General features: G+C 41.4%; 2 protein-coding genes across 3 annotated transcripts in view; both read right to left on the reverse strand.

Annotated features, from left to right (window-relative positions):
• ap3b1a (adaptor related protein complex 3 subunit beta 1a) overlaps positions 1-12352 on the reverse strand; it is a 58606-nt gene extending 46254 nt beyond the window's left edge. The window contains exons 1-5 of one of the 2 annotated variants that reach the window (XM_037116844.1): positions 6068-6246; positions 4482-4557; positions 4294-4368; positions 818-913; positions 397-557 (exon numbers count right to left, since the gene is read on the reverse strand). In XM_037116844.1, the coding sequence (XP_036972739.1) occupies positions 397-557; positions 818-913; positions 4294-4368; positions 4482-4557; positions 6068-6231 (572 nt within the window). In that variant the 5' untranslated portion in view covers positions 6232-6246. Of the gene's footprint in view, positions 1-396; positions 558-817; positions 914-4293; positions 4369-4481; positions 4558-6067; positions 6247-12033 lie in introns of those variants that run through there. The other variant, XM_037116845.1, reaches the window with a different exon arrangement.
• Positions 12353-13156: 804 nt separating this feature from the next.
• LOC119030067 (secretory carrier-associated membrane protein 1-like) lies at positions 13157-26393 on the reverse strand. Its single transcript, XM_037117403.1, has 9 exons — positions 26034-26393; positions 21193-21270; positions 20414-20521; positions 19814-19925; positions 19070-19198; positions 16973-17132; positions 16778-16879; positions 16420-16537; positions 13157-16289 (listed from the first exon to the last, which is right to left on the reverse strand). Exons 1-9 carry the CDS (start codon positions 26088-26090, stop codon positions 16140-16142), a joined length of 1014 nt encoding a protein of 337 aa, XP_036973298.1. The 5' UTR covers positions 26091-26393; the 3' UTR covers positions 13157-16139.
• Positions 26394-26995: the final 602 nt, after the last annotated feature.

The raw sequence follows: 26995 nt of genomic DNA on the forward strand, positions 1-26995 counted from the left end.
AGCAGCACTGACTGAGAGAACACTGTGGAAACGTTTTAACAGCATTACATGATGAACACATTTCACACTCAGACATAAGTGGTGCAAAATGATTAAAGAGCTTGATATAGTGATTGGGAAGTCTTGTAAAGAGCTTTGTCTCCTGAAATCAACCATTAACTCAAATATTCAATGATCCACTCAGTTTAACTTAGATTTAACACGTTCTTTGATTTGTATCAGGCTCAAAGACTCAGCTGATAAAAGTAAAACAGCTGCAGGATAAAACTCCTTGTATCAACATTACCCAACAGTTACTGTATTAACTGCTCCGCTCAGCGTTCAGGAATGAGGTGGCGACCAGCGCCAGTCTGGCTGACGCGTGCAGCGAGCGAACATCAGATAACAGAACTGTACCTGTAGAGCTTCTGGATAGCGTGGGCCGACGTCTTCCTGACGTACGGGGACAGGTCGGCTGCCGCCTCCTTTATGGCCAGCATCATGATGGGGACGATTATAGGCACCCGGATGCTGGACAGAACCCTGAGTGCGCTGGCCCGGATGAACTGGTTTGGGTCCTGCCACGGAAACACAGAAAGAAATCTTGTTTCAGTGCTCGAGAGGATGATTTTTACTCATTATGTTCACTGCAGCAGAAGCATTTCACAGAACATGAAGGTTGGAGACTATTTGCATCTTTTCCAGAGGAGATTATTTATGACAATAAAATAATAAGGTTTCAGGGGTGACTGGACTGTAAGCATCTAAACTGAACTGTTGAAGCTTTCACCATGTTAGTGACAGTGAACAGAGACAGAGACCAGCGTGGGAACGTTACCTTGAGGGCTCGCTGGAAGGTGCTGATGGACAGCAGAGCCAGGTCCTGCTGCTCCTCTGCATACCTCACCAGGTACACGTACACAAGCTTCTTCAGCTGCAGACGACAATAAAGCCAAACTGAAATTAATCAAAAAACCTCTAAAGAGATTTGTTGTAATAATTATTAAGCAATGTGTCATTTCTGTGTGTCATTTCTGTCCCTTTCTGTCTCTTCGTTGTATAAAAACCGACGCTGCTGAAGAAGATCTACCTGAAGTGACTCAGACACAAACGTGAGATAAAGATTTATTTACGACATGTTTTGTTTCATCCACCATTTTCCTTCCTCTCACTCTCACTATAGCGACAGGCGACCAAATGAAACATTGTTAGCTCGAGGAAACTTGTGGTTTTCTCTGGTTTGAACATTGTTGGAAACATCTCAACAAAATATGGAACAACAAGTTTTTCTTTTAAGGTTTTAATGAGAGAGTGTTTTTACAGCTGATAAAAGCCAGCATTTTAAAGAGTAAAAATCAAACACTAGTCAAAGAAGTGTGTTGTGCAGCCGTGTCAGCTGTTTGTTTACTCTGATTGCATGTTTTCATCATGATTCGTTTCATTCTTGCTAAAAGAAAAACTATGACAATGGAATCATTAATTTAAAACAACCAGACTGTTAAAAAAAAAAAAAAACTTTTTTGAGGATTATATTTGATTTCAAGCATATTGCTAAAATTGAATACAGTCAAAATTATAATTTTCCAAATTTTCAAGTCTTCGTATGAATCCTGTAAGAGATTCAATAAGGAGTGAAATAGACACTGACGGATGAGAGAACAGAGAGTTTCCTTTTTTTCTGCAGGAAGTTTGACTTTATTTTTCTAAGAGGTGGGAATAAAGTTGCTAAAGAAAGTTTTCCTGTCTTGATGTTTTGCCCTGCAGACTCCTCCCAGTGTTGTTTCAGGCAGAGGACAAGCTTATGTACTTTTGTTCATTAAAAAAAAAAAAAAAAAAAAAGACCACTGAATATTTGCCGCCCCTCCGTCTTGTGTTTTGGCTTCAACACTCTTTCTTCTCTGGCAGGAAAGCCTGAGATAACATTCGTCCTGCAGTCTGACGAGTTTAACTGGAGGCCAAATGTCGCTCGTCTGATTCGCAGCAATGATTCAGAAAAGAGAAGGAAAAAAAAAACGAGGAATTGTTGGAGCTGATTTCTGCCTGTGAGGCTGCAGATTTATAAATAATGGAAGTGGTGATGAAAAATGATGATTTATATCAGGAAGTATTTCTAATTTCATTTAATGACTGATCTGAGGTCGAGGTCAGGGGTAAGGTTACACTTTAGGTACAATCACAGAGAGCTTAATTAGTAATCAGAGCCATGCTTTGTAACGCAGCCAGTATCGACCTGCAGCACTGCTCCACAGTTCTCAATCATCGTTCTGGTCATTACTGCTGGAATTAACGGCATTACTCACTATAAAAAGGAGACACAACCCATCTGCCCTCCAGGATCTGGTTTCTACGACCACAAAGCACACGACTGATTTCATTCTGAACTGATAAATACAACTGGCTCAGCATCACATAAGATTCTTGTGTTTGTATCATTTCTGTTCTTGTCACTCAGGCTGCAACTCACAATTTTTACTAATCTTCTTTGTTGATTATTGTGCTCATAATTTAGTTGATAAAATGTCCAAGATTTTTTTTAAATTCATAAAGCCCAAACTGACGATTCCAAATTGCTTCTCTTGTCCAATCAACAGTTCAAACACCACAGACTCACATTTACTGACATAAACGACAAAGAGAAGCACGGAGAACGCGTGTTGTAGTTTTGACCGTACTGTATTTTGTATTTTGATCAATTATCAGAATAATTAATCAGGATTAATCATTGCAGCTCAACTCGTCACCTGACTATGAACTAAAGGCACACACACACACGCACGTCTGATTTTTTAATGAAGTTCAGCAGTGATTAAAGAAAATTAAGAGTGCCGATAAAAAATCACGCAACACTGTCAACAACCTGCATGCACCTGTGCTGTTTTCTTCTGACTGGGGATCAATGGCAGCTCGCAGCGTCGAGCAGAGGAGGAGGGAGTGAGAGAAGAGGCCATTTTTTTTTTAGTGAGATGTACTGCAGGTGAATAAAGTGTGGAGAGAGAGAGAGAAGCTGGCAGCACCTCAGCAGCTGGTGTGTGAGGTGGAGACAGGAGACGTGACTGTGGGCTCTCTTCTGCCAATTACCTCCACCCACCTGCTCCTCCACCCTGCCACGAGCTGCTTCGGCTGCATGCCTGGCACACAGCGGCCGGCTGCAGGCCCCCCGCTCACATGCTGCCCCTCACGCCACCTGATTATTCTGCTGCTGCTGATCAATATTCACACGCAGGCTGTGGGCATGGGAACCCCTCTCGAGCCGTTGCTTAGTGTTCGGTCGTTCACTGGAATAGTCTGTGCACACGGCTCACACATTACAGCATGAGGAGCGGTGCATTAACACAGGCCTGCAGTGTTTTACAGTTCCTTTAAATACCTATTTTCTTCTATTGATTGATGAGGAAATATACTTGATCCTGGTGTCTTTATGTAGGTTAAGGTTAGAAAAGTTTTAATAACATTTACTATGAATGAAGATTCCAGAGTTGAACAGAAACACCAGCCTACAGTGATTCAACAACAAACAACAAAACATATTTAAAAAAATGTTTGATACAAAGTTCAGTTTCTTAAATCTGTCCTAAGTAAACCTTCTTTCCAAACGCGTCACTAAAGGATCTCTGAAAATAAAAAATGGGCCCAACTCGTCAGTATCAGTCAGCTGAAGTCTCCGTACACACTGGATACGTGTTTCGATTGGCTCAGATTTACAGTCAAAGGTCACATGACCTGGAAGCTACTTAAAAAACATATTAATACAAAGTCAAACAAAGATAAAACATATTCTTAATACTATTTTTCTTTTTTTAACACTAAAGATTATATATGTTAACTGTAATATAATGATGGTGAAATAAGGTAAACTACAGACTACAGAGCAGCTTCTTTACTCACACTGTGAAATTTTATGAATAACTACAATAACTTGGTAGAAGCAGTCGTCTTACTGATTGTCTCTTTTGTCACCAGTATTAACCTTAGACTTTTCCAGAACCAGTTAAAAGTTCCTTGTTGTGTTTAATCTGTTAAATTGTCCTCTCAGCTGTTTGTTTGCATGAGTGTCTTCTGATATGTGCACAAAAGATTTATGTACAGTATAAAATCACATAACTGGTGTCTCACTGGGAACATATGACATGTCACGGGAATATCTTAGTACAAAGTGAATTAAGGAAAAGCTTTTGACATGCTCCTGCTATTGTTCTGTATGAGGAAGCTCCCTGTGTAACGTCACGAGACCCCACGTGTTGAGTCACACCGCAATTAAATGAATCATAATAACCGAGTGTAGGAGAGATGACTTGTCTTTTAATGGAGTCGTACCTCGATGTTTTTACTCGCAACGTTCTTCACAACTGCAGGAAACAGCTCCGATGAATTCTTCCCTTTGGCAATCAGCTGAGAACAAATCAAATAATACGACAGATTTAGACAACATACACACAAACACACACACACACACACGATTCTCTTAGTGATTTTAAAAATGTGGATTCCCATGATGCACTCACCCCGACGACCCGCTTCATGGCCTCCAGTTTGAGCGATTCCTTGTTGCTCTCCAGCATCTCTTTAAGGTCTTCATTTCTGAGGACAGACAGACAGACAGACAGGATTGTCACTGACTCATTATGGTCGACACAACAGAGGGCACAGTGAGCGCTGCTGGGACGACTTCACTAATCAGTATCAACAGTCAGAGCTTGACCAAAGGTAGTGTGAACGCTCTGTGTAACCCACATCTGTGTCGGCTTCACAGATTAGAGTGCACACATGTTCAGGCTCCTGCAGGCTGGACACTGTTTGATCTAAAGGTGCCAGAGAGTAACGGCACACTGACAACACACCCCAGCAAACAGCAAGAATGTGACCTTTAATGCAACAGAAGCATCACGACGATGCACTCACATGACATGACAAAGCTCATTCCTTAGCTAATGCTAACACACGCTGTCATCGTGCAGCAGAACAGGTTGTTTGTTCCACACAGAGATGAACACAGAGAGGCAACGACCAGATGGGAAACAAAACAGGAATGTGAGCGATGCAAACTTTCTTTTCTGGGAAATAAACAGAAGCTGCGAGACTACAGGAATGGAAATGTTGGTCTATAAAACACTTCAGACTAAAATATCTAATTTAATTTCAAATGGAGGGATTCTGATGTGCAAATAATCTTGTTCCCCAAATCTTCATGTTGAGGAGGAATCCGACTGACTTTGCCTCTCAGATCCCCTGGAAACATCAGGTCAACATTTTACTGGAATGACAGCCACAAGTAATGTTGTCTCCAAAACAACAATGCAATCGTACGTTTGATTACAAAGTCACGTTTTAATTTAAACACATTTTCAGCACTAACAGCTTTCATTTGATTCATCTCATTTCATCTGTTCACACTCCTCTCATGTATCTCATGTGGTTCCCTCCTCTCTCTGTATTTGGTTGAGCTCACAAAGAATGCTAGCATGCTTACATTAGCTTGTTAGCAATGTGCTGCAACTTGTAATCATTTTTATTGTTGATGTCAGTCATAAAAATGATTGATTTTTGAATGAGTTTTCAGTTAAATGCCTGAGATAACATCTGGTTGACAGAATGTTATATTTTCATCTTCGTTCTGCTTTATCCACGGTTTGAATAAAAAGTCTTTAATTAGAAGTAAAGTGTGTTTTGTACAGCGTTGTAAGATGATTGGTGGTGAGGTTAAAGTAATGCGATTGTGATGTAATTTGTTTACAGCCTAAATTAGCTTTTTAACCTCTGACATTAGCAATTACGGATAAAGATCATGGAAGTGAAGGAGTATCTTGCTGTCAGATTTCGGCAAAAGCGCGAGGATAACAAACCTTGAGAAAAAAAACTTTACATAACATGATTTTAACCTTCATTATATCTAGTAAACAACTAGAGGAGACATGTTCTAACTTTTTCAAAAGGTTTCACATAAGTTCTGTTGACAGTGCACATGTGGGTTTCCAGCTGACCAACATACTGAGGAAACAGTAACTTGAGATAAAACTTACTTACAAAAATTAAAAAACACAGTTTTGAATAATTCTCCATCACCAGAGCGCCGTGGCTGATCGTACAGTACCCGTCTTTGTGTGTCTCCTTGGGGCTACTCTTTGTGAGTGTGAGGGCCTGTTCCTCCTGACTGAGCTCGGTCTTCAGAGACAGCTGTAAGTTCTCAGCCGACACCAGCGCCGTCCTCATGGCTCCCACTGCCTCCGAGCGCAGAGAAGATAAACCAACATCCATACCGAGTCCAACAACCACTACACTTATTCTGTGTGTGTGTGTGTGTGTGTGTCTGTGTGTGTGTGTCTGTGTGTGTTAGCCGTCCACAACCCAAACTGACTGGATTTCAAGCAGCTGAAGAGTGAAAGCGAGCAGTGGTAATTACTTTCCTTCAGGCTGTGTGCCCTGGCTTTATTTACAGTTGTCTTCCCGTCTCGTTCATAACTGTCAAAGCTGGGAAGAGTGGAAAAACAGCTCAGGCTCCACTGGCTTTGTGCCTGTCATTCACTTCTTCTTCCTCTTCTCTTGGGCAAAAAAAAAAAGTCACAAGATGCTCCGTCAGCTCGCTAATGACAACTCATACTTCTGGTAGTAGCGCTGCTCGCTGTGCTGCTGCTGTCGTCCACGCTCCTGCTGAGAGAACCTGCCGGTCAGCCGTCGTCCGCTCTTGTTAACTCGTCTCTTTGGTAAATGTTCCTGGTGGAAAGGAGGCCGTCTCACCTGCCTTCAGGCTGTGAGTGTGAGTCTGTCTCTGTGTGACTGTGGTCACTTCCCTCTAGGGGAAAAAGGAGGGCCTTATCTACACTGGTGGGTAAACACTGGACTACTTTTCATCACCTCCACTGCACAATAATGGACTTTAGCTTGACACCACTGAGAGCGCATTCACTGCCAACAGGACAGGCCCACATCAAAGATAACAGAACCAGGCTGAATGTCAGGAAATACCCTTTAATATGTGAACGCTACAGAAGGCGTTTGGAGGGTGTACAATGTGTTTCCTACCCTCTCAGGGAGAACACGACTGATGTAAGCAACGACTCTGGTTAATTAATATATCACACAGTCAGGAGCTTGACGTGATCCAGGAAGCTATTTTTAGCAGCTCAGTTCAAAAGTTGTTTTCTGTAAAAAGCTTTTGGTTCTTGAGTAACTATTAACTAACATTTCTGATTTAATCACAGACCTCAAGCCTTCAATTGTCTTCATAATTTAATTCCATGTATGCAGCAGACTATTCAGTAGCATTGTTTGAACCTGCACAAACTGATTTATTAGCCCTGTGGAAGCAAAACAACAAGCAACAAGCCGATGCTGTTACTCACTCACTTTGTTGTCCTTTTTAAAAAAGGTGCAACATGAAGGAATTAGCTCTCAAACTCAACACACAGAATAGAGGAGCATATCACCATCACAGTAACAACTGCCAACTCATGCTATTAGCTATTTAGCTATGTTAGCTCATTGAGCCAAGCAGCTAGCAGTCCAGACTGGGAGTGATATTACGAAAAAGGTCAGGATGGGGCTAGCTGGTTAGCATGCAACACAATACATCAACTTTGAAATAAGTCAGATTTCTTATATATAATCTTTCATATCACACCTTCAAGTTGATACAGCAGGACTAATTTTTCCAACTTGCAGCTCTGGTGGGAAACAAGAATATTATCTGAGAGACTAAAATGATTTGAATTTAAAAGTGAAGTAAGTAAGGAGTTTAAGCAGTCAATTATTAAGTTAGATATGCTATATCACCCAATCAGATATACAAAGTGTGAATCTGTTTTAAAAAGGCCCGACTGAATCTCTTTTGTTTCCTTCTGAGCTTTTCAAATCTTTGTCCTTCAATCACTGCTGAGATTTATGATATTATAATTTATCCATGTCAGGCTACTAATGAATATTTATCACAAATGCACTGCCTGTGCATCCATCTCATTTAATGCAACGCCACAACAAGTTTGATTTGATGATCATTATTTAAACTCTGGAATTCAGCACAATTTTCGGGGATTTAAACAAACAAGATTTTGAAGATGTTAGAAGAATTATTTTGTTTATTCACAGACAGTCAGCTGTGACATGTACACACACGTCACGTTCTCGGAGGAAAATAAGGTCCCAGAACACTGTTTGAAACTAGAAAGGTGGCAGGGTCCGCCACATATAAACAAAGTATAACTGTATGAACTGTGTTGTTCTTAATCATCAGTTCATTCAGTCATGAAAACAAACAGTTGGTTTATTTAGGCAGAAAAAAAATCAGCCAATGACGATCTCTCTCTGCTCATGATCATTTCTTCAGCAAAACTACAGACTAAATGGCTTGAGTCAATTTTTTAACAATGTCAAAGTTTCTCTGATTCCAGCGTCTCATGTGAATATTTTCTGGTTTCTTTCCTCCTCTGTGACAACAAACTGAATATATTCAGTTTTTTTATTCAGGACAAAGTAAGACATTTGCAGACGTCATCTTGGGATTTTTTCACCATTTTCTGACATGTTTTTGAGCAAACAACTAATCAAATAATGGAGAAAATCAGTGACTCAACCAACAATTTAAGTGACTGTGAGTTGCAGCCCTTCCGTTACATACAACCAAAGCAGTGTGCCACAGTGAAACCCATCTTTAGTCACAGATAATCAGCCTATAAGACGACAGAACGTTGCAGGAGTGTGACAAACACTCAGTAAACTCAAATAACAAATGCGACTGGAACAGCTTTAATTCCCAAATATGTAGCTGAGGAGACACAGATAGTTGAGGATGTACAGGCCGCAGCATTGTGAATTGTGTGGGGAGAAGAGCAGACAGAAGCATCATTCATGCCTCTGTGTTCTCACTCTGCTCCTCCAGCTTGGCTTAGAGGTAGACAAACATATGACCAAGACTAGCCTAACTGGGTAGATGATCATGTGAGACAGCTTAGAGGTTCACTTTAGCATGCTAAGCAACATTTAACGGTTTGGCAAAAGAAAAGGCCTCAAATTGAGAATCACAACAGGCAAAATCCTGCAGCAGAGAAAACTCAGCTGCAGGGTGAACATGCAGGACAGATATGAGAACATTTCTAGACAAAATGTTTACTGAGGTATTCAAATCTGGATCTGCTCTGGTGTGTACGTCACATTCCCACTCAGGTAGCATCAAACCTGGGCAGCTCAGCAGCAGAAACACTGAGTTCTCAAGCAAGTTAGTGAATGTAAAGGACGGATGTACTGGTGACTGTCTGCCCTCTAGTGGCAGATTTCTGGGATGAACCTCTGACCATAATCCAGTTTCAGTTTGACACAGTGGAAATCTGATTACACATATTTTTGACAAGCTAATGTAGAAGCTAAATGTGATGTGGTGTTAGCATAACACGCCAACAACAGAAACAAGACCGAAGTCAAAATATGTCTCATTTAGCTTCAGCTCGTTCTGTTCTCACTCAGACGTCTGAGTGTGTTTTGTTATCATGTCTAAGCATGTAAAACAGCTGCAGACTAATTCAAATAGGCTGCACAGTTTCATCTCAATGAATTCAACGTCTTGTTTGTCTTCGATAAGAAAGACAAAGCTCAGGGTCCAAACTAACACATTCATACTTGAAATTTGATCCTTTAATCTCAACTGTTTTGTTAGTTGTCAAGTATTAAATTAATCAAATTGGTCTGAGCATTTTCTAAGATTAAAACAGGTTAAAACAACCTCCTTGTTAAATGTGAATATATATTCTTCCTAAGAACCATAATCAACAGCGGAGACAAAGATTTCTGAAACCATTCTGATGAAATTAAATTCAATCATTTGTAATAAATCACTGACTTTATATAACTGCTAAAACACTTTCTATGCTGCCATGTTGGAAAAGCAGAGCACAGCTTTCTGCATGGTGCATACAGAAAGCTAAAACACTTATTGAGGTCAAAACTCAACACTTATATACAGAACAATAAAATTGTTCTTCTTGTTGCCTTCTCTGCCAGGACTCCCTTGTAAAAGAGGCATTTAACCTCAGTGGGAATATTTCTGATAAAATAAATAAAAAATAATCAAATATTAAAGTTATGGCTTTTAGAGGAACTTCATGCAAGATACGCTCTGTCACATTTCAGGGTGTGTAACTAATGTTTTTACATTTTACAAGTAGTGCTTTGCAGTTGTCTCCTGGTGTTGCTGTTCTGGCCTGTGGCTGCAGAGTGCTGAGGCATGCAGAGGTCAGTGGATCCACCTGCAGGCTGACATGCTGTTATCATTTCCATGTGGTTTGGACACGACAGCTCGATTTCTGCAGGTTTAACACCGATGTGCTGCAGGAGGGTGTTTGGTAATCGGTTGTTTCTTTTTAATAGTACTGGGTTTGAAAGTAATTTCTGTTATGTGAATTTATAGAAATTTGACCTGAAATTTTAAAGATGGACCGTGTTATATCTTCCTCACAACAGTCTGAAGATCACTTCAGTGCGTTAACCTGCTGAAAACCCTCAATCTACAAAATAAGTATGGTTTCTTTTTACTTATCAATACTGTGCAGAAATGCAGAGATCATTCAGTCTGAAGTCTGGAGACCAGATGTCATTGCAGCTGTCTCTGAAGAAAGTCACAGCTGTACACATCATATGAAGCTCTCGAAACAAAGATTAGAGACTCGCTGAACTGGTTAATGAACCGACGCTGACAGATCAGATGTTATTATCAGACTACAGGGCTGCATCTAACTAATATCACCACTGCTGATTAATCTGCCGCTCATTTCCATGACCAATCAATAACTTGTTTGGTTTATAAAATGTCATAAAATGGTGAAAAACGTTAATCAGTGTTTCGTCCTCAAATGTCCCAAAGATATTCAGTTTACTGTCATATAGGAGGAAAGAAACAACTAAATATTCACATTTAACAAGCTGACAGCACAGAATTTAGATTCTTATTCTAATCAAGAAATGACACAAAGTTGTTGACGACTAATCAATCAATCATTGCAGCTGTCAATGTTCTGCAAATGTTATACTAATGCATGAAGCTTTTTGTTATTGAGTCCCGCTTTCATTGTCACCAACTAAACTTCACATGAATTGCTGCCAAAACACTGACAGTATGAAACTGAAGAGGTTTGAGTGAACTCTAATTAAATATCTCATCTAATCACCATCTCACATTCTTTTCCAGGTTTTTGAGACTAAGTAAGTGAATTGAAATGTCAAAATTAAAACAAATATTACAGTTTTGGGATTTTGGATGCCAGAATATTTCAGGGTTTAGTTGATCCATTCTCAACAGATTGAATCTCGAATCCTTATATCAGGAAAGGTATGTTATCAGCTACTTATTGATATGGATGTAGTTTCTAGCTGATGAAAAGAGCCAATAATGTGAAGTCACCTTGTTTTAATTGGCTTATTTACAGCAGTGTTTACAAAATCTGACTCAGCTGCTGTTCAAGAGCCAAGAAAAACACAGAAGAAAAGGAGAAGAAGAAGAAGAAATCACTGCATCATCCATTTTGTCTCTTAGCCTTTTTACCTTCAGGTGTGTTTAACTACAGGTTAGGAACTGATGGTGTTGATCTTATCACCAAGAGAAGCAGGTAATTATCGGTTATCGGCTGAAATAAATCCATATCGTGCATCAACACTTCACCCAAATCACATCCTCAACCTTAATGGAGGAAGAGAAACCGTTTCCAGGTGTGCAGCTACTTTTAAATGCAGTTAATTTCATGATAAACAAGATCAAATCTGCAGATTTCTGCCCGTAACTTTAGACTTTATGTTGCAGCTGCTGTCTCTTGTGAAAAAGTGAGTTTATGTCAAAGTACAGTGACACACAGGGGACAAACACAACCGAAAACAAAACGTCTCGACAACGGTTTTAGAATGTTGACAGTCAACGAGCAGCTAACGGTCAGTCGCCATCACCGCCTAGCTTGTTGATGCTGCGGGGTCATTCCGGGCTCTTTTCGGGTCAGCTCCACCATAAAGTTCACCATAACTGCTCAACTTCAGTACAAACTCACAGCGTTAACAGCAGGCGGAACTCTTGCTAAGCTAGCTTACTTTTTGAAGTCAGTGCTGAAGAGTCCGAAGGCAGCTCCGGTGCTGGAGGTGGTCGGGGTGCTCTCCTGACCCGCTTCCACGGCAGCCTCCGCTCCTCCCTGGTCGTTGTACAGGACCGCCGTCGACATGTTCCGCATTCAAACAACTTCCCGATAAATAAACTTAAACTCGCACAAACTTATAAAGTGCTCATTAACTTGGCAACAGTCTTCCTGTAAACTTCTCCGAGATTTCACTCAACTTTTACACGCAGAAGCGGAAGTGTGAGCTGGACAAGTCGGTGTCACATGACAGGGCTGCAGCTGCACACGGAGCATAGATCTACATAAACTAGAGAGACCCGTGTGCTGACACTCACAGTGCCTGTACCTTTAAGAAAATCTAGATCTATGCTGGACACGCCCCGAGCCGTCCTGTTGCCATGGTAACAACGAACGGCACTTGGAATTTGTCAGAGATGAAGAACATTACGTACTAATCAACGTTTCTTTTTTAACGTAAATTAAAGAAAAATCTATTTTATTGGTAATCAATAACATAAGCGTTGTATTTTTAAATGATTTGAGGTGAAACTATTGGCATTTATTTTGTCAACAACAGTCAGTGAAGGTAACTTAAGTACAGTTTCGAGTTACTTGTACTTTACTCGAGTATTTCCATTTCCTGCTACTAGTCTCCCACTTCACCACATTTCAAGAACATATTTCTACTTTTACTTAATTTGTGACAACTTCAGTGACTAGTTACTTTACAGATTACATGTTGCATCAGAGCCAAAGGACTGCATTTTAAAATCAATTTATTTTAGCTTAATCTCAATCACTGATTTAGATAATCAGAATAATTCTGAATATTAAATCCAATAATTGGTGTACAGTACATACACGCATGTAAAGACATTTCTAATCCTGTACTGTGTGCTTTTGAACACAATTTCATTCACTGTGTAACTTTGTTTATAATGTGGCGGACCCTGCCATCTTTCTAGCCTCAGTGTTCTGTGACCTTATTTTCCTGAGAACAGCTTGTTTATTCACTGAAGGGAAAAAAAAATAATATTTGACTTTTTTAGTTTATTTTCTATTTGGACGATCCTTTACACACAAACAGAAACCATAAAACATGTACAGAAGAAGAGTTTTATTCAGTGTTAATACAATAAATATACAAAACTCAAAACTACTCAACATGCGACTGAAGGTGAAACCAGAGTGCTTTTCAAAAATTACAGCAAAATTCAGAGCAAACAGCCGACCGTCTGTAAATTGTACAAAATATACAAACATTCCTCACTACGTTTTACCAATAATTTCAATAAAGTTTTAATGTTAGAGATGCTTCTGAGTTCATTCTCAGTGTTTCTACCACAAACCATGTTGATTATGAAGCTTAAAGCCACGGTCCATCGACAGAACATCACAGTTCACGTTGCAGTGCAGTCTAACGCCGTTCTCACATTTATCTTTTTAAAATAAACAGCAAAATTCTGTTGCAGCTCAGTCTGATTATCATAAAAGGAACAGTTCACCCAACATCTAAAATCCAACTTTTAAAACAGAGTAAATAAAGTCTTTTTGAACCAATTTGTGACCTCAAGGCCTCAGTAGACTCTGGACGAGCTGTATGGAGACATTATTTGTTGTCAAGTCATCATAAAGTCTCCAGCTGCTTCAGATGTTTAGCAGAACTGTTCTGTGGATTACGACACTTCACCTGACTTTATTTCATCAGGAGGAGTGGACGACTGGATTTTCATTTTCGGGGGGGGGGGGACTGTTCCTTTAGCAGTACACATGCACTGGTCCAAATTAAGACAGTGTGAAATACAAAACAAAAAGAAGAGAACTGAGCAGAAAACAAGGCATGTCGCAGGAAGCTTCAACAGATGAAACATCTCCAGATAGTCCAGAAGGGTCTGACACTCTGACCCGCACACAGATTAAGACTTGAAGGCAAAACTCCGTCTTATTTACACTCCTGCACAACACACACATACGAAGGCTTCACTGGTTTAAACGTGACACACACACCGACAGAGTGATCGACACATTCAGACCTCCGTGCAGCAACATGAGGTCACGTTATAGAAAAAGACACATTCAAAGAGGTCCAGATTTGATGCATTTGATTGGTGATGATCAGATTATGAAATGCAGGCATTGATCAGAGCATTACATCAACATTTACTGGCCATGTTTATCTTCTTTTTTAACTTGTTTGATTTATTGCAATATATTGATTTACAGCACGTATATTTAAAAAACAGGGCTGTCTAATTTCATATACTCTCATATCATTTTTTTAACCTCGTCATGCAGGTGAAGGGAACATCCTGAGTTAAACTGAGGTAAGTCTCCAGGACACGAGCAGATCCGGAGACGAGTGACACTTTCCTCTTCAGATCACCTGTAGAAACATGCAGCTGTGCACGCAGAGCGGCGGGTCGTCATCAATTCATTTCTTCATGTGAGAGCTGTGCCGAACTCAGCTGGTGAATGTTGCGTATACGAATTAACAAGCAGGAAGTCGTGATCCTTCACTCTGCACACACAGAGTCTACTGAGCGGATTTAAAGTGCAACTTGGCTTTAATTTCACAATGGATACGTAGACTGTTGTAGGCAGAAGATTTCCAGCAGATAAATACTTCAAAGTGATCGAGCGTCCAAAATCAAAACATCTTCTGAGTATGAAACACCGTCTGTAACGTTCTCAGAGAACGACGGCTCTGGTTGGCTGGAACTGAGCTGGTTGAAACAGATTAAAAGTATGTTTTCATTATGTTCTCTGTCCATCCACACGGTCACTGAATGCTAAAAACAGGCATAGTTTCATGAAGGATGACATACTGGAGCTTAATTAATCAGTCAATTAACTAAGACTCAGACAAAAGCCTGATCCATGTTACGGCACTGAACAATTTCCACAGAAATTAAACAGTCGCTCAGTGTTACACATGAGACAGTCAGGACGTGGTAATGACATTTCGAGAAGGAAAGGCCAGATATTTGTTGGTTTTCTCTTTCTTTCATAATTTGAACATCTTTGCTTTGTTTTTTTAAACCAGTCTGGATTAATCAGCTGATGATCAGATAATGCTAACCGTCATGAGTCAGTGTTTGATACTTAATAAGATGCAGGGAGACGCTTTGGGGCCCGTGTCCACATGGAGGGTTGTTCAGGCAGAAAAGTTGAGGATGAAGCTTTTGTGCACTGAGAGAAAAAACGCTGCATGCAGCTACCATTTTATTATCGGCTCCGCCCCCTTTGTGGTTTACTATCTGTTTGTTTTCTCAGGTCATCAGAGGAAGGAGGATGTGGGTGTTGAAATGATCCTCAGGAGACAAAAATACAGTGAATATTTTCACCAAGGCCAGGGGAAAGAAAAACAACTTTTTCTGTTAAGTTGAGAGAAAGGAAAGCAACTCTACGTGGACACGGTCCTTTAAGGAAGTCAGACTACACACTTTCTCAAACCAAATTCAGAGGAAAGCAGGAAGTAGAAGGCAAGGCAGTGAACTGGAATGCACAGCATTCATCTTCAACAGTACAGAGTCTCTCCACCAGGGGGCAGCCCTGTTGACTTCTGTGCTTATGGAAAACAGCAAAATAAATCAGAGAATAATGCTGCATGTGCATCAAGTGAGTGAAAGTGCGAGACGACCTCCGTCTGCCTGATAATAACTTAATTTAAAAACAGGAAGTAGTGATCAGAGTGACGAATCAAAGACACGCAGGAAGCCAACGATGGCCAGGTGAGTTCAGACAGTCGGTTCAGCTACATCAGAATCTGTCACACACACACAAACATTCATTTAGTTGAACACACGCACACAAACTCACACAGAGCAGATACAGTAGAGCACGCTGGTTGAGTGGTAGGAGAGCAGCGCAGGTGAGGGGTCGGTGATGAAGTTCGAGTCCCACATCACCGGAGACTGGACGGCGCCCTCACGTGAACCACTAGAGTTTGATCGTCAGAAGGCTGCGGGACTCTCCATGTGTTCAGACAGGCCAGCCGGCTCACAGGAAGCTGGATGAGCAGAGATGAGGGAGGTGGAGGGACGGGTGTGGGTTGGACGGAGAGACGAGCAAGCTCTGGACCAATCAGATCTGCTCCTTGAAGGTCCCCTGTGCGGCCCTGGTGGCGGCGTTAGCGGCGGCTGTCTGGACCGTCTTGTTGGACATGACACCTGTGGCGAACTCCTGCTGGGCTCTCTCGAAACTGGCACCGGTGGTTCGGTACGTCGCATGGACCTGAAGAGGAAGAGGAGGTGATTTACAACTGTGGGGACTTTAAAGGAACAGTTCAGACATAAATATATATCCAGTCATAATCTCCTCCCTCTGTGATGGGGATGATCATCTCTCTTCGTTGTGCGTTTACCTTTTTGAACATGATGAGCGACAAGACAGCCAGTGAGGTGAAGAGGGCGGCGATGAGGATCATTATGATGCCCACTGGGATGCTGGTATTCAGGGCGGTCAGCGCTGAGATCCACCCGCTGCAGGGCAGAAAGTCATTAAAGGATGAAGAGGGTGAGATTCTAGAACTCAATGAACACAGACACTAACACACACCATCCTGCTGTCGGGAATATTCAAGTTTGGATTCATCTACAGCTAACAGCCTCTGTTTTGCTATCAGAAGTGTTTTTGAAGTCCAGCTTTGGCTACAACATTACAGATACATCTAAATACTCATCGCTGATTCAGAGTGTTGTTTTGATGATTGTTTTCCTCACCTGGCGCCCCACCCCGTGATGCCGATACACTGCAGGACGTAGATGCCAAACTGACAGATGTACACGAAGAAGAACACGAAGAACCTGAAGGAGCTGTCACTCCTGCAGAGAGAGAAAATAAACAGGACATGAACAACAGCGAAGGCGTGTATTATGTCAACATCTCAGGTAAATGAAAATGTTCGTGTCGTTTACCTGAATGCTCCGTAAAGCGGTCTGTACCAGCAGACGAACGAACACGGTGTGAAGAGCAGGAACCAGAGGATGGACAGGCCGAAGTCAACGCCACGACCTGGGTCCACACAGAACCAGGCCAGGCAGCCCACCAAGTTCGCCAGCAGCGTCCCCGTGTGAACTGAGCAGGGAGAAGAAAGAAGTCCAGTAAGTGTCTGTCCTGGAGCCGCAACCATCAGATGAGCCAGAAAATTAATCAGCAACTATTTTGATAACTGAATCATTCCTTCAGTCATATTTTACGCAAAAACAACAAACATTTGGGTTTCTTAAATGTGAGGAATTGAGGAGAATTTTTCACATTTTTAAGGCAAAACAAAAAATATTTGGTAGATTAATCGATAATGAAAACAGCGATCAGCAGCAGCTGAGGTCTGTACGGAGCGTTCAGTGAAAGCCTGTGTCTCTGTACGTCAGCAGGCTGTTCACCGGGCTGCTGCAGCAGTGTCCAGTGTCCAGACACACACTGACGCTTAATATTTCAACACACAGCACAGTTACACACACACACACACACACACACACACACACACACACACACACACATTCAATAATTCATTCCTACCACTCGTTCTCAGGGTTCTGACAGTGACTGTGTGGTTATACGAGTGAAACACTGGAAGGATTTTGCATCCCGGTGTGAAATATGACATGAGCCTGCATGTTGACTCAGCAGCAGTGAGCTCAACACCTCAAAAGAATCCAGTTTGTTCTGGTGTCTTTTCAACAAATAGTCTGAAATTCTTTGCCTTTATCGTCACTCATCTGTAACAATCCAGTAAAAGAATTAGGGAGGGACGTATCTGTATCCAAACGGACCTTTGAGAGATCATCTGACCGAGTCACTTCATGTGGCCACATGACTACAGCACGTGCCCTCATCATGTGGCCACTGAATGCCATCTGCAGCCATTCATTCCCTGAATCTGTGACTGTCTCAGCAGCGTTAAGACGGAGCAGTGGAGGGTGGAGGGGGGGAAAAGCAGCTGCCCTTATTCAGGGGGTCGGGTGGAGGTTAACTGGAATTACTAATGCAGTAGATTTTATAAGAAGTAATCAGTTTGGTACAAATTCATTACGTGATTCTGTATTTTTAAGATTTTTTAAAAGTTTTGTTGTTGAAAATCCAGATTCTATGTCTTGTGACCATGATAAGCAGATCTACACTTCTGTAGACAGACTGTAAGACTATAAAATCAACTTTAACAGGCTGTATATTGTATTAAATCCCATTAAATGCAGCTACAAAGACTCTACGAGCTGGAAGTGTTTTATTTCAGCAGCAAAGTTTTACAAAGTTTGGATGGAGGCAGTACGAATGAACACTGGCTGGTTAATGAGGAAACCTGAGAAAAATACCCCCAAAACTCCTTATTATGTTTTAATTTTACTGTCACGAGTGTGAAAATGTAAATGCCAACTATTTTCATAATGACTAATTAGTGTCAGCCATCGTCTGGTTCCAGCTTCTTAAAACTGAGGATTTCCTGCTTTTCTGTCTCATTAGTGAAAGTTAATGAGTCACACGTCACTTTGGCTTCTGGGAACATTTGAGGCAGATTTTTCACAAATACGTGATAAATGATTACATGATCAAATGAATAATCCTGAAAATAATCAGAATAACTCAACACCAGTTTGTTCCAAAACATCTTCGGCAAATTAAAAAGCTATCGGGGACAAACTAATTAACATCCATATGTTGTCACTTTACCTTAATATTACAACATTCTCTCTTCATTTAGCTTTAATTTTAGGTTGCACATATAACAATGTTTCTTAATACTGTGAGAAGTAAGAAATCCTGCAGTATGTTGAACAATTACACAAGATTTGACTTATTTTAGCTATTCTAGAAAACACATCTGGGTGTTAAGATAAGTTAACCTGCAGATGGGAAGTTCAGAAGTCAGGCTGAGTGGATTAGTCAGCAGATTGTTTCAGCTCCAGACGAACGTTCGGTTTGACTCTTCAGTGACTCGCTGTCCTTAAAATGCAGCAGACATCCTGAACATCATCGTGAAAAACACTAAGTGAGGAATAAAACGAGCGACTCACACATCCAGAGGTAATACATGATCTTGACTGTCTTCTGAAACTCTACAGGGATGTCCACGGTGATGTCGTGGTAGAAACACGGACCCACGGGGAGGTTCTCCGGGAGAGGAGGCCAGTTGTTTTTCCTGCCTGAAACAACGAAGACAAACCTGTGAGTCACCGAAGCTTATAAAGAAATTAAAGTTTTACAGTGTGCTCGTCAGGAGGGACAACAAATCACTGATGAATCACTCGAGACTTCAGAACGGGTTTCACAGTAATGACATGGTGCAGTTCATGTGATTCTCTGTACATGTAAACGTGATCACAGCCAATTTTAATAAACTCATCTTCTGGTGAGATACAAAGGAGGTGTCATGACTCGGGCCTGATGTGGTTTTAAATGGAGTTAGATGAGAAATAAGAAAACGACAGCAGTGGGAAGAAGAGAAAACTCATCTCCTGTCAGAAGAAGTTCTGTTTCTGCTCAGCGAGTGATGGACCTCACAGGACAACATACGAGCGCTGCATGTTTCTGTTTCTGTAGCTGGTTCCATCTACTTCCAGTCTTCATGCTAAACTAAGCTAAGTGCCCCTTGTTTCCAGCTTTATCTTTAGCATACAGACTGGTGTCGATCCGCTCACCAAACTCTGAGTCAAACCATTCTTTAAACAGATCAAAACGATGTCACATCAGTGTATGAAGTTACTGAGTGTCTGGCAGAAACAGTCATGACGTGTTGCTGTGTGTCGTGTGTCGCCGACCTCCTGAAGCGCTCAGCGACTGCATCTCTCTCTCCCGGCGGTCCAGCTCGGCAGCCTTCTTCTCCAGCTCCTCCTGCCTCTTCAGCAGCTCAGCAGCTCCTCTCGTCTGCTCCTACACACACACACACACACACACACACACACACATATAAAACAGACATCAACACTGAAGGTACAGGTGTGTGTGTGTCAGACTGTTGGGTTGACTATTTTCTTCATCTCCTGACAAATTCTCTGTTTCTTCTTTTAGAATGAATCCAATCCTCTACAGCAGCAGCAGCAGCAGCAGCAGGAGGAGACGTGACGACGACATGTTCCCAGGAGCTCTGCCTACAAACAAGTTTCTTTCCTCCAGCTGCCTGGATCTCTCCGACTGCGTCTCACAGATGGAAACAACCTCCTGCTGAGACACTTTTCTGTCCGCAAACTCAGCACGAAACCAGCCGTCGTGTTAATGGATTTTCTGCCTTCAGTGCCGGACACAAGCACCACACATGTCACAGTCTGCACTCAGTAATATCAGCATGATGTTTTCTCTGCAGACCACAGAGAATAAAGCCGGAGACAATCAGACGGCGTATTTTCTGCTGTCAGTGTTACCTGCGCCTGAGGCTGCGAGTAGGCCGGAGGCTCCTCTGTGGGTTTCATGATGGCGGGTTGTGTGTTGGTGGCGGGAGCTGTAGTTTTGGGCGCCATGCCTGCAGGCGCCTACGGAGGAAGCATAAGAGCATTAAAAGCATGTTCAACGGTCAGAAATGGAAAGAAATGAGGAAGTGACTTTTCTTAAAATGATGATCATCTGATGAAATACAGCTCTCTGAAACAGTTAGAACAGAAACATAAAAAACAGATGTGAGAGACGAGATGTGACCTCTTACATTCAGATCGACCAGTAAAAGGTTAATTATGCATGAGGGCACTTTATTAAAGCTGCTCAGCATCAACATTATTGTGTTTCTATATATGATCACTAACTTTAATTTTAAGTGCTGGCTTCTCTCAAACTGCAGCGCCTCTATTCACCCTCTGTGCCCCTTTAAAAGATTAGTCTGCTCTGATTGGTCAGCTCTCACAGGTCTGAGAGGACACTGCAGGATCCACTCTGTCCATGTTTTTGTAACCACAGCAGTGCTGAGGACGGTGACTGTACCATTGCGACATCACAACCTGACAGAAGACCTGATGGCTCATTTAAAGACAGTTTACACAACATGAACAGGAAGTCGTCAAGCATGACGCTCATCATCTTACAACAGGACGACCAAATACATGATGAACGAAGACTGATTGTTAGAGGGTGAGGAGTGCCACGCTGGATGACTTCCTGTTCATGTTGTTTAAATCTACTGGATCACTGGATTCATTGTAAAAGTACTCACTGGTTTGGCGTCTGCAAATGGATTGTACTCCTCCAACCCCGGAGGAGCCGCCTGCCGCACCTGTGTCACTGATGGATCCTGAGAAAGAATCACATGAGAACAGTAAGATCAACGTAAACTGTAGAGGAAAGGCTTTAAATAAAGTCTCCTCACCATGGACAGCAGTAGAAATCTCTACAGTCAGAGTAAAATGGCTCACAAGTGTAAAAACCCCCCATTATTCTGTCAGATCGGAGCCAAACAGCCCTCATTATTCAAAACGCGGCAGGCCTATAATTCAATACTGGCAAAGACGGGATGATTCCAATAATTTTCATGGGAAGACGTCTATAAATAGCTTCAGGAGGGGTGGGAACGCTTCTGGCAGCCGAAGACAGGAATAAAAACGGAGGCTGTGTGTTTTTCTAGTTGTGCTGCGCTCGTCACAATAACTGCTAATGCATCTCTCCGATCTGCTGAAGCACATTCCTGACTCGCAGGAGGGGCAAATGTCAAGAAACCCGGTCCACATAGAGGCCTTTAAATGTCAGTTTTACAATGAACTATGCAAACACACACAGTGGAATAAAGGCTGGAGCGGAAACAGTCAGAAAACAGCCGCTCTGTTCCATCAGCTCAACCACTATTAACAGTTCATGTCATTGATTGTAAAACTAATAAATACAAATATTTCTTTAGCTATGACCTCTTGAAGTTTGGCCAAGGAAACAAAACAAGGTGACATCATTTCGTATGCAACAAACCAGAGTCATTACAAGCTTAACCCAATGAGAAACAGGCTCAATAGGTAAGAAAAACAGCTGAGGTTGAAACCCTGTTAGTTCAGAGAAGTACAACATTTAGAAATATTATGTCATAAATTTATATATTTTGTCCACAGTGAACAACTCAACCGAATCGTCCAAACCCAAATGAACAACAGGCTCAATAGGTGTCAGACAAAGACAGAACACCTTGGATCCAGTACAAATAACAGCAGAAGTATAAATATTAGACATTTTAAAACAAAATGTTGGATTATTGAAACATCTTTGCATAAAGAAGTGTCAAAGAAATTAAAACAAACCTGACAAATATTGTCAAAATACCTAAAAGTAAGATCTCATTACATCCTCTCCCTTCCTGCTGCAGGCTTCTGTTCAGCTACATTATCACACCGTTATATTATAATTATCTTACCATCAGCTGCTGTCAGTCACAAACCAGTTTCATTCAAACATCCAACATTAAGTCCGATCCTCGTCCGGTCTCACTGCGTCTCTGAGACTCTTACATTTCTGCGAGCGTCTCTTTGCTCTGCTGCTGCAGCTCGTCACCAGGGTCATTAATATTTCAGCATATGTTGTGTTTAAACTTTAATGTCGCCCTGTTCCACAGCCAACAAACACATTAATATTCACCGCGTGTAAAGTTTTCATCTTGAACTCTATTCTTACAAAAGTGAAAATCAGATCAGCGACCTGTTGAATGTGCCGCCATGTGAAAAGTTATTTCAGGGTTTTGGATCTGCTGCAACGTTACAAGTCACAGATTAGTGAATGTGCACCTGACACGAGGGCTGCAACTAATTAACACACATTCATTCAAAAAAAAGTCTAAATCAGTGTTCCTCAAAGCCCAAGAAGACGTCTTATTCAGACCACAACCCAAAGATATCCAGTTTACTGTGACAGAGGAAAGAAACCAGAAAATATTTACATTAACAAGCTGGAATCAGAAAATTATTCCCTTTTCTTCATGATAACTTTGTCCAACCACCAGACTGACTTTTGACCTCTGCAGGCACACAGTGGTACTGAGAGACAGGACAGGTGGGGGATAGCTGGCTAGCATGCTAACTTCAGAATAAACTGTTCTGAGGTCATTTTTGCTGAAAAAAGCTAGAAAAAAGATCAACTGATGATCCAAATATTTGAAGATGAGTTGAGGTGTGTTTTTCAGGACTCTTGTTCGGTTGAAGCTGCAGTTTGTTACACAACTCTGGGTCCAAAGACTGAAACCAGCTGGACTCAAAGTTCTGTGTGTTTCTCACTTTTGGATTAAAGCTACTGAAGAAACACAATGTGATATCTGTGCTCTTAAATGACGGACATGGGAGAGCGATTTCTGTGATTAGCCCACATCCAGAGAAATGGGTCAGAACAGAATCTGCAGCATGACTGGGAGTGATGAAATTCAAGCAGGAAGGTTGCCAGAGGGGATCAGAGCGCCACATGTCGCCGCGGTGGAAACATATGATTTCATGAAGTATTGACGATCGCCCGGAGGAGGGAACAAAGCTCCGGTTCTCCTCCAGCCGGCGAGTAAGAGCCAACAAATGAGAGAAAAATGGCAGAACAGCGGGAAGTCACCCGTCATGTCAGCATGTTAATGAGCCTCCGTTAATAATTCACTTCTGCTGCGTCTGAAGGGTCAAACTGTGCCGTCACACACACACACACACACACACACACACACACACACACACACACACACACACACACACACACACTCTCTCTAAGATGGGATATAACCTTTTTTGATCATTAATTTATCATCTTTAATGTCAACATCTTCAGATTTCAGCTTCTTAAACATGAATATTTTCTGGTTTCTTTCCTCCTCCATGACAGTAAACTGAATATCTTTGAGTTGTGGACAAACAGACATTTGAGGACATCACCTTGAGTTTAATATGGCTTTGAACACACAATACATAATTCATTTGTTTGGGACGTTTGCTGAGTGCTGTGTGGGGAGATGTAGATCCAGATCTTCTGGAGGAATAAACATCTCATCAGAGTCTCATCAGATTCTGCTCTGATCCGACGGAGGAGAGCTCAGATATGACTTTTCAAACTTTGGAAGTGGATTTATCTTCCTCCCTCACTCTCTCTCTGATTGACCAAAACGAAACGCACCGTTACTTTGATTTCTCCGGTTTGAACATTGTTGGAAACATTCGGGATAATGTTTAACAAATGTGACTACGTGAGAACTCGATGGGACATTTCACTGTTGAAAATTAAACTTGTCACTCACGACCGTCCAGTGAACAAACGATAACGAGACCGTTGCAAAACTGTTCTTCTGCCTGTCGGTCGGCCTGAACAGATTGATAACAAGCATTAAAAGATTCACAACTCTTTTATCTTATCTGAACCTGAAGGGAAAAGTTCAGACTTCACTAGATTCCCTCTGTGATTTCCTCCCACACTGCAGCTCAGCAGAGAAACGCTGTCGGGGGGAAACACAGACGAGGAGATAACTTTGTGTTGGAAACAGTAACTGAACCTGAAGACGAAATCCAGCTCATATTCACATGTGAGCAGCTGGAAGACGATCATATCCAGGCATTAATCAATTGATTACCACGAGAACTAAAGATTCATTTTGTGTCGTGTTATCTGTTCAGCTCTAATGGAAATGCTAATTACCATCTACCTTTGAGCTCATGTTCAGTACACCTGATAGGCCTCTGAGGAGACAGAGAGGGAAACACCACCACAGGCTCACTGAGGGAGGAACTGACTGACGATCACATGATCAATAAATACTTTCACCATGACAAACACACGGCTGACAGCATAACGAGGGCACGACAGTAACCACAAAGTCAACTGCATGCTCTGCCCTCATTTACCTCTCTGCTGAAGCCTGAGTCACTCAGATGACTCACAAACATTATTAACGAACCTGTGATGAGGTGTTTAACACAGCATCACATCTCCTCTCTTACTGTCCTCCATTCTCTGAACAAGTAAATTAGTGGCTTTTAGGCATGTCGCTACCAGCTGTTTTTTATTTGGTGCTATCACTTTTAAAGCGTCTGTCAAAAATGACGTGGCTGCTCTCATCTATACCCTTAAAAATGTCATACCAGTGCAACTTTATCATTGATTAATCTGCCTAATAGATTCATGATTTACTAATTTGTCATTTAGTCTATAAAAGATGTCCCAAAAAACTGTCCAACTTACAGTCCAAAATCAAAGCTATTCCTGTAAAAATATGACTGTGACAAGTAGCCAACTATCATAATAGTTGGTGATTAATGTTCTTCCAATCGATCAATCAATTAACTGACTGATCGTTGCAGCTCTGGACCTCAGCTTATTGGAGCAATCTGAGAAGATAAAGAACTTCACTGACTTAAACAAACTAAAATAACAAACTCTTGTTTCATGACTGAATAAACTGAATAAACCCTTTTAGTTTGTTTATATGTGGCGGACCCTGCCACCTCCCTACCTTCAAACAGTGTTCTGGGATCTTATTTTCCTCTGAGAGCAGTTTGTTGATTTGCTGATGGAAGTTTGAATATTACAATGTTGAGTTTGAATTCATTCTACAAAACTACATGTTGCACCTTTAACTTAGGACAACTGTGTCTGTGTGGTTTGACCCACAGCTGTTTAGTTTACCTGCTTGTGCACACAGATGTTTAAGCTAGCTTCGCAGGTGTGTCAGGGAAGGCTGTCAGACAGGTGGTACACACACTCTCATAACTGTATCATAAAGGAAACGTCATGTTTTATATAAAGGCAGCACACAGACTGACTGAAAGACAACCAGGTGTATCAGCAGGGAGGCTAACAGAGGACGTGAAGCTAGCTAACACTGCCTGCTACCTGTACATGTTATATCACAGCAGCCAGGCAAAGTACACACCGACTCTGACTGACGCCTACAAACAAGTGAAGTAACGTCTTCTACCCGCGGACATTACAGTTATTACACTCAGATAGCTTCCCAACAGCTACTCGACACAGAACAAACTGTGTCTGAGAAACAACCTGTCATTAATCAGAAACAATCAAGAAGCTAATGCTAACGCGGCTAACGCAGCTAGCTGACGTTACCTGAAACGGGTGGCTGAACTCCGGGTCCGCGAACGGGTTGCTGTCGAAATCTGACATTTCTCCGAGGAGGATGATGTGAGTCGTTCCCGCTGAATGTGTCTCAAAACTAACAGCTACTATAAAAAGTTACAGCGAGCGACTTCACCAAACATACGACTCGTGTGGAGGAAGAGGCGGCAGACGACTCGGTCCGGGCTGAAGTCCAGTGTTGACTGTCCGCTGCCTGAACGTCTCATCCGCCCGGAGGTTCGACCGACGTGGAGGATTGGTCACCAGCAGCGGATCACTGAGACGCAACGAGAGGCCGGGCGGAAGTAGACATACGTCACATCCGGAATGTAGAACAAATATTGAAAATGGCGACATGAGGCTCTGCGATGATTCTGATTATATGCTGTCTGATGAACAGTTACTCATTACCTTTTTTAAAAAATAATCTGTTCAAAGTATCACAACATTTAATTAATGTAACTTGATTACTTTATATTTAAGACATTTGAATAAGATGACGTTCATTTAATCTTAATAACGTTGTTAACGGGTGAAAGTACCCAAAAGACATATATGAGTAAAAATAAAAATATGGTGTTGAAATATTAGTATGAAAGTGTGAAAAAGCATAAAATACTCAAGTAAAGAACAAATATCTGAAAACTGTACTGAAGTACATTACTTAATAAAATGTTGTTACATTCCACCACTGATAAAAATTAAATCAAAAATTTAAATTAAAAAAAGTAACCAAAGGTCAGACCTGTGTAAAAGTAAAGCTATCATCAATATCAAGGATCTCATATTAAATGTACTTAAGTTTAAGTGAACTGTCTGATTTTAGCTCCTAGGTTTTTAGTAAATGTCTGCCATTAAGTACAATACTTAAGTAAATCTATTTAGTTACATTCTTATCAGCGATTTATTGAGGAGAAATTATCACAAATTTGGTGTTTTTCATTCTTGATTCA

Source organism: Acanthopagrus latus, chromosome 12, assembly GCF_904848185.1.
Source record: "Acanthopagrus latus isolate v.2019 chromosome 12, fAcaLat1.1, whole genome shotgun sequence".
In the NCBI taxonomy this organism is placed as follows: Eukaryota; Metazoa; Chordata; class Actinopteri; order Spariformes; family Sparidae; genus Acanthopagrus; species Acanthopagrus latus.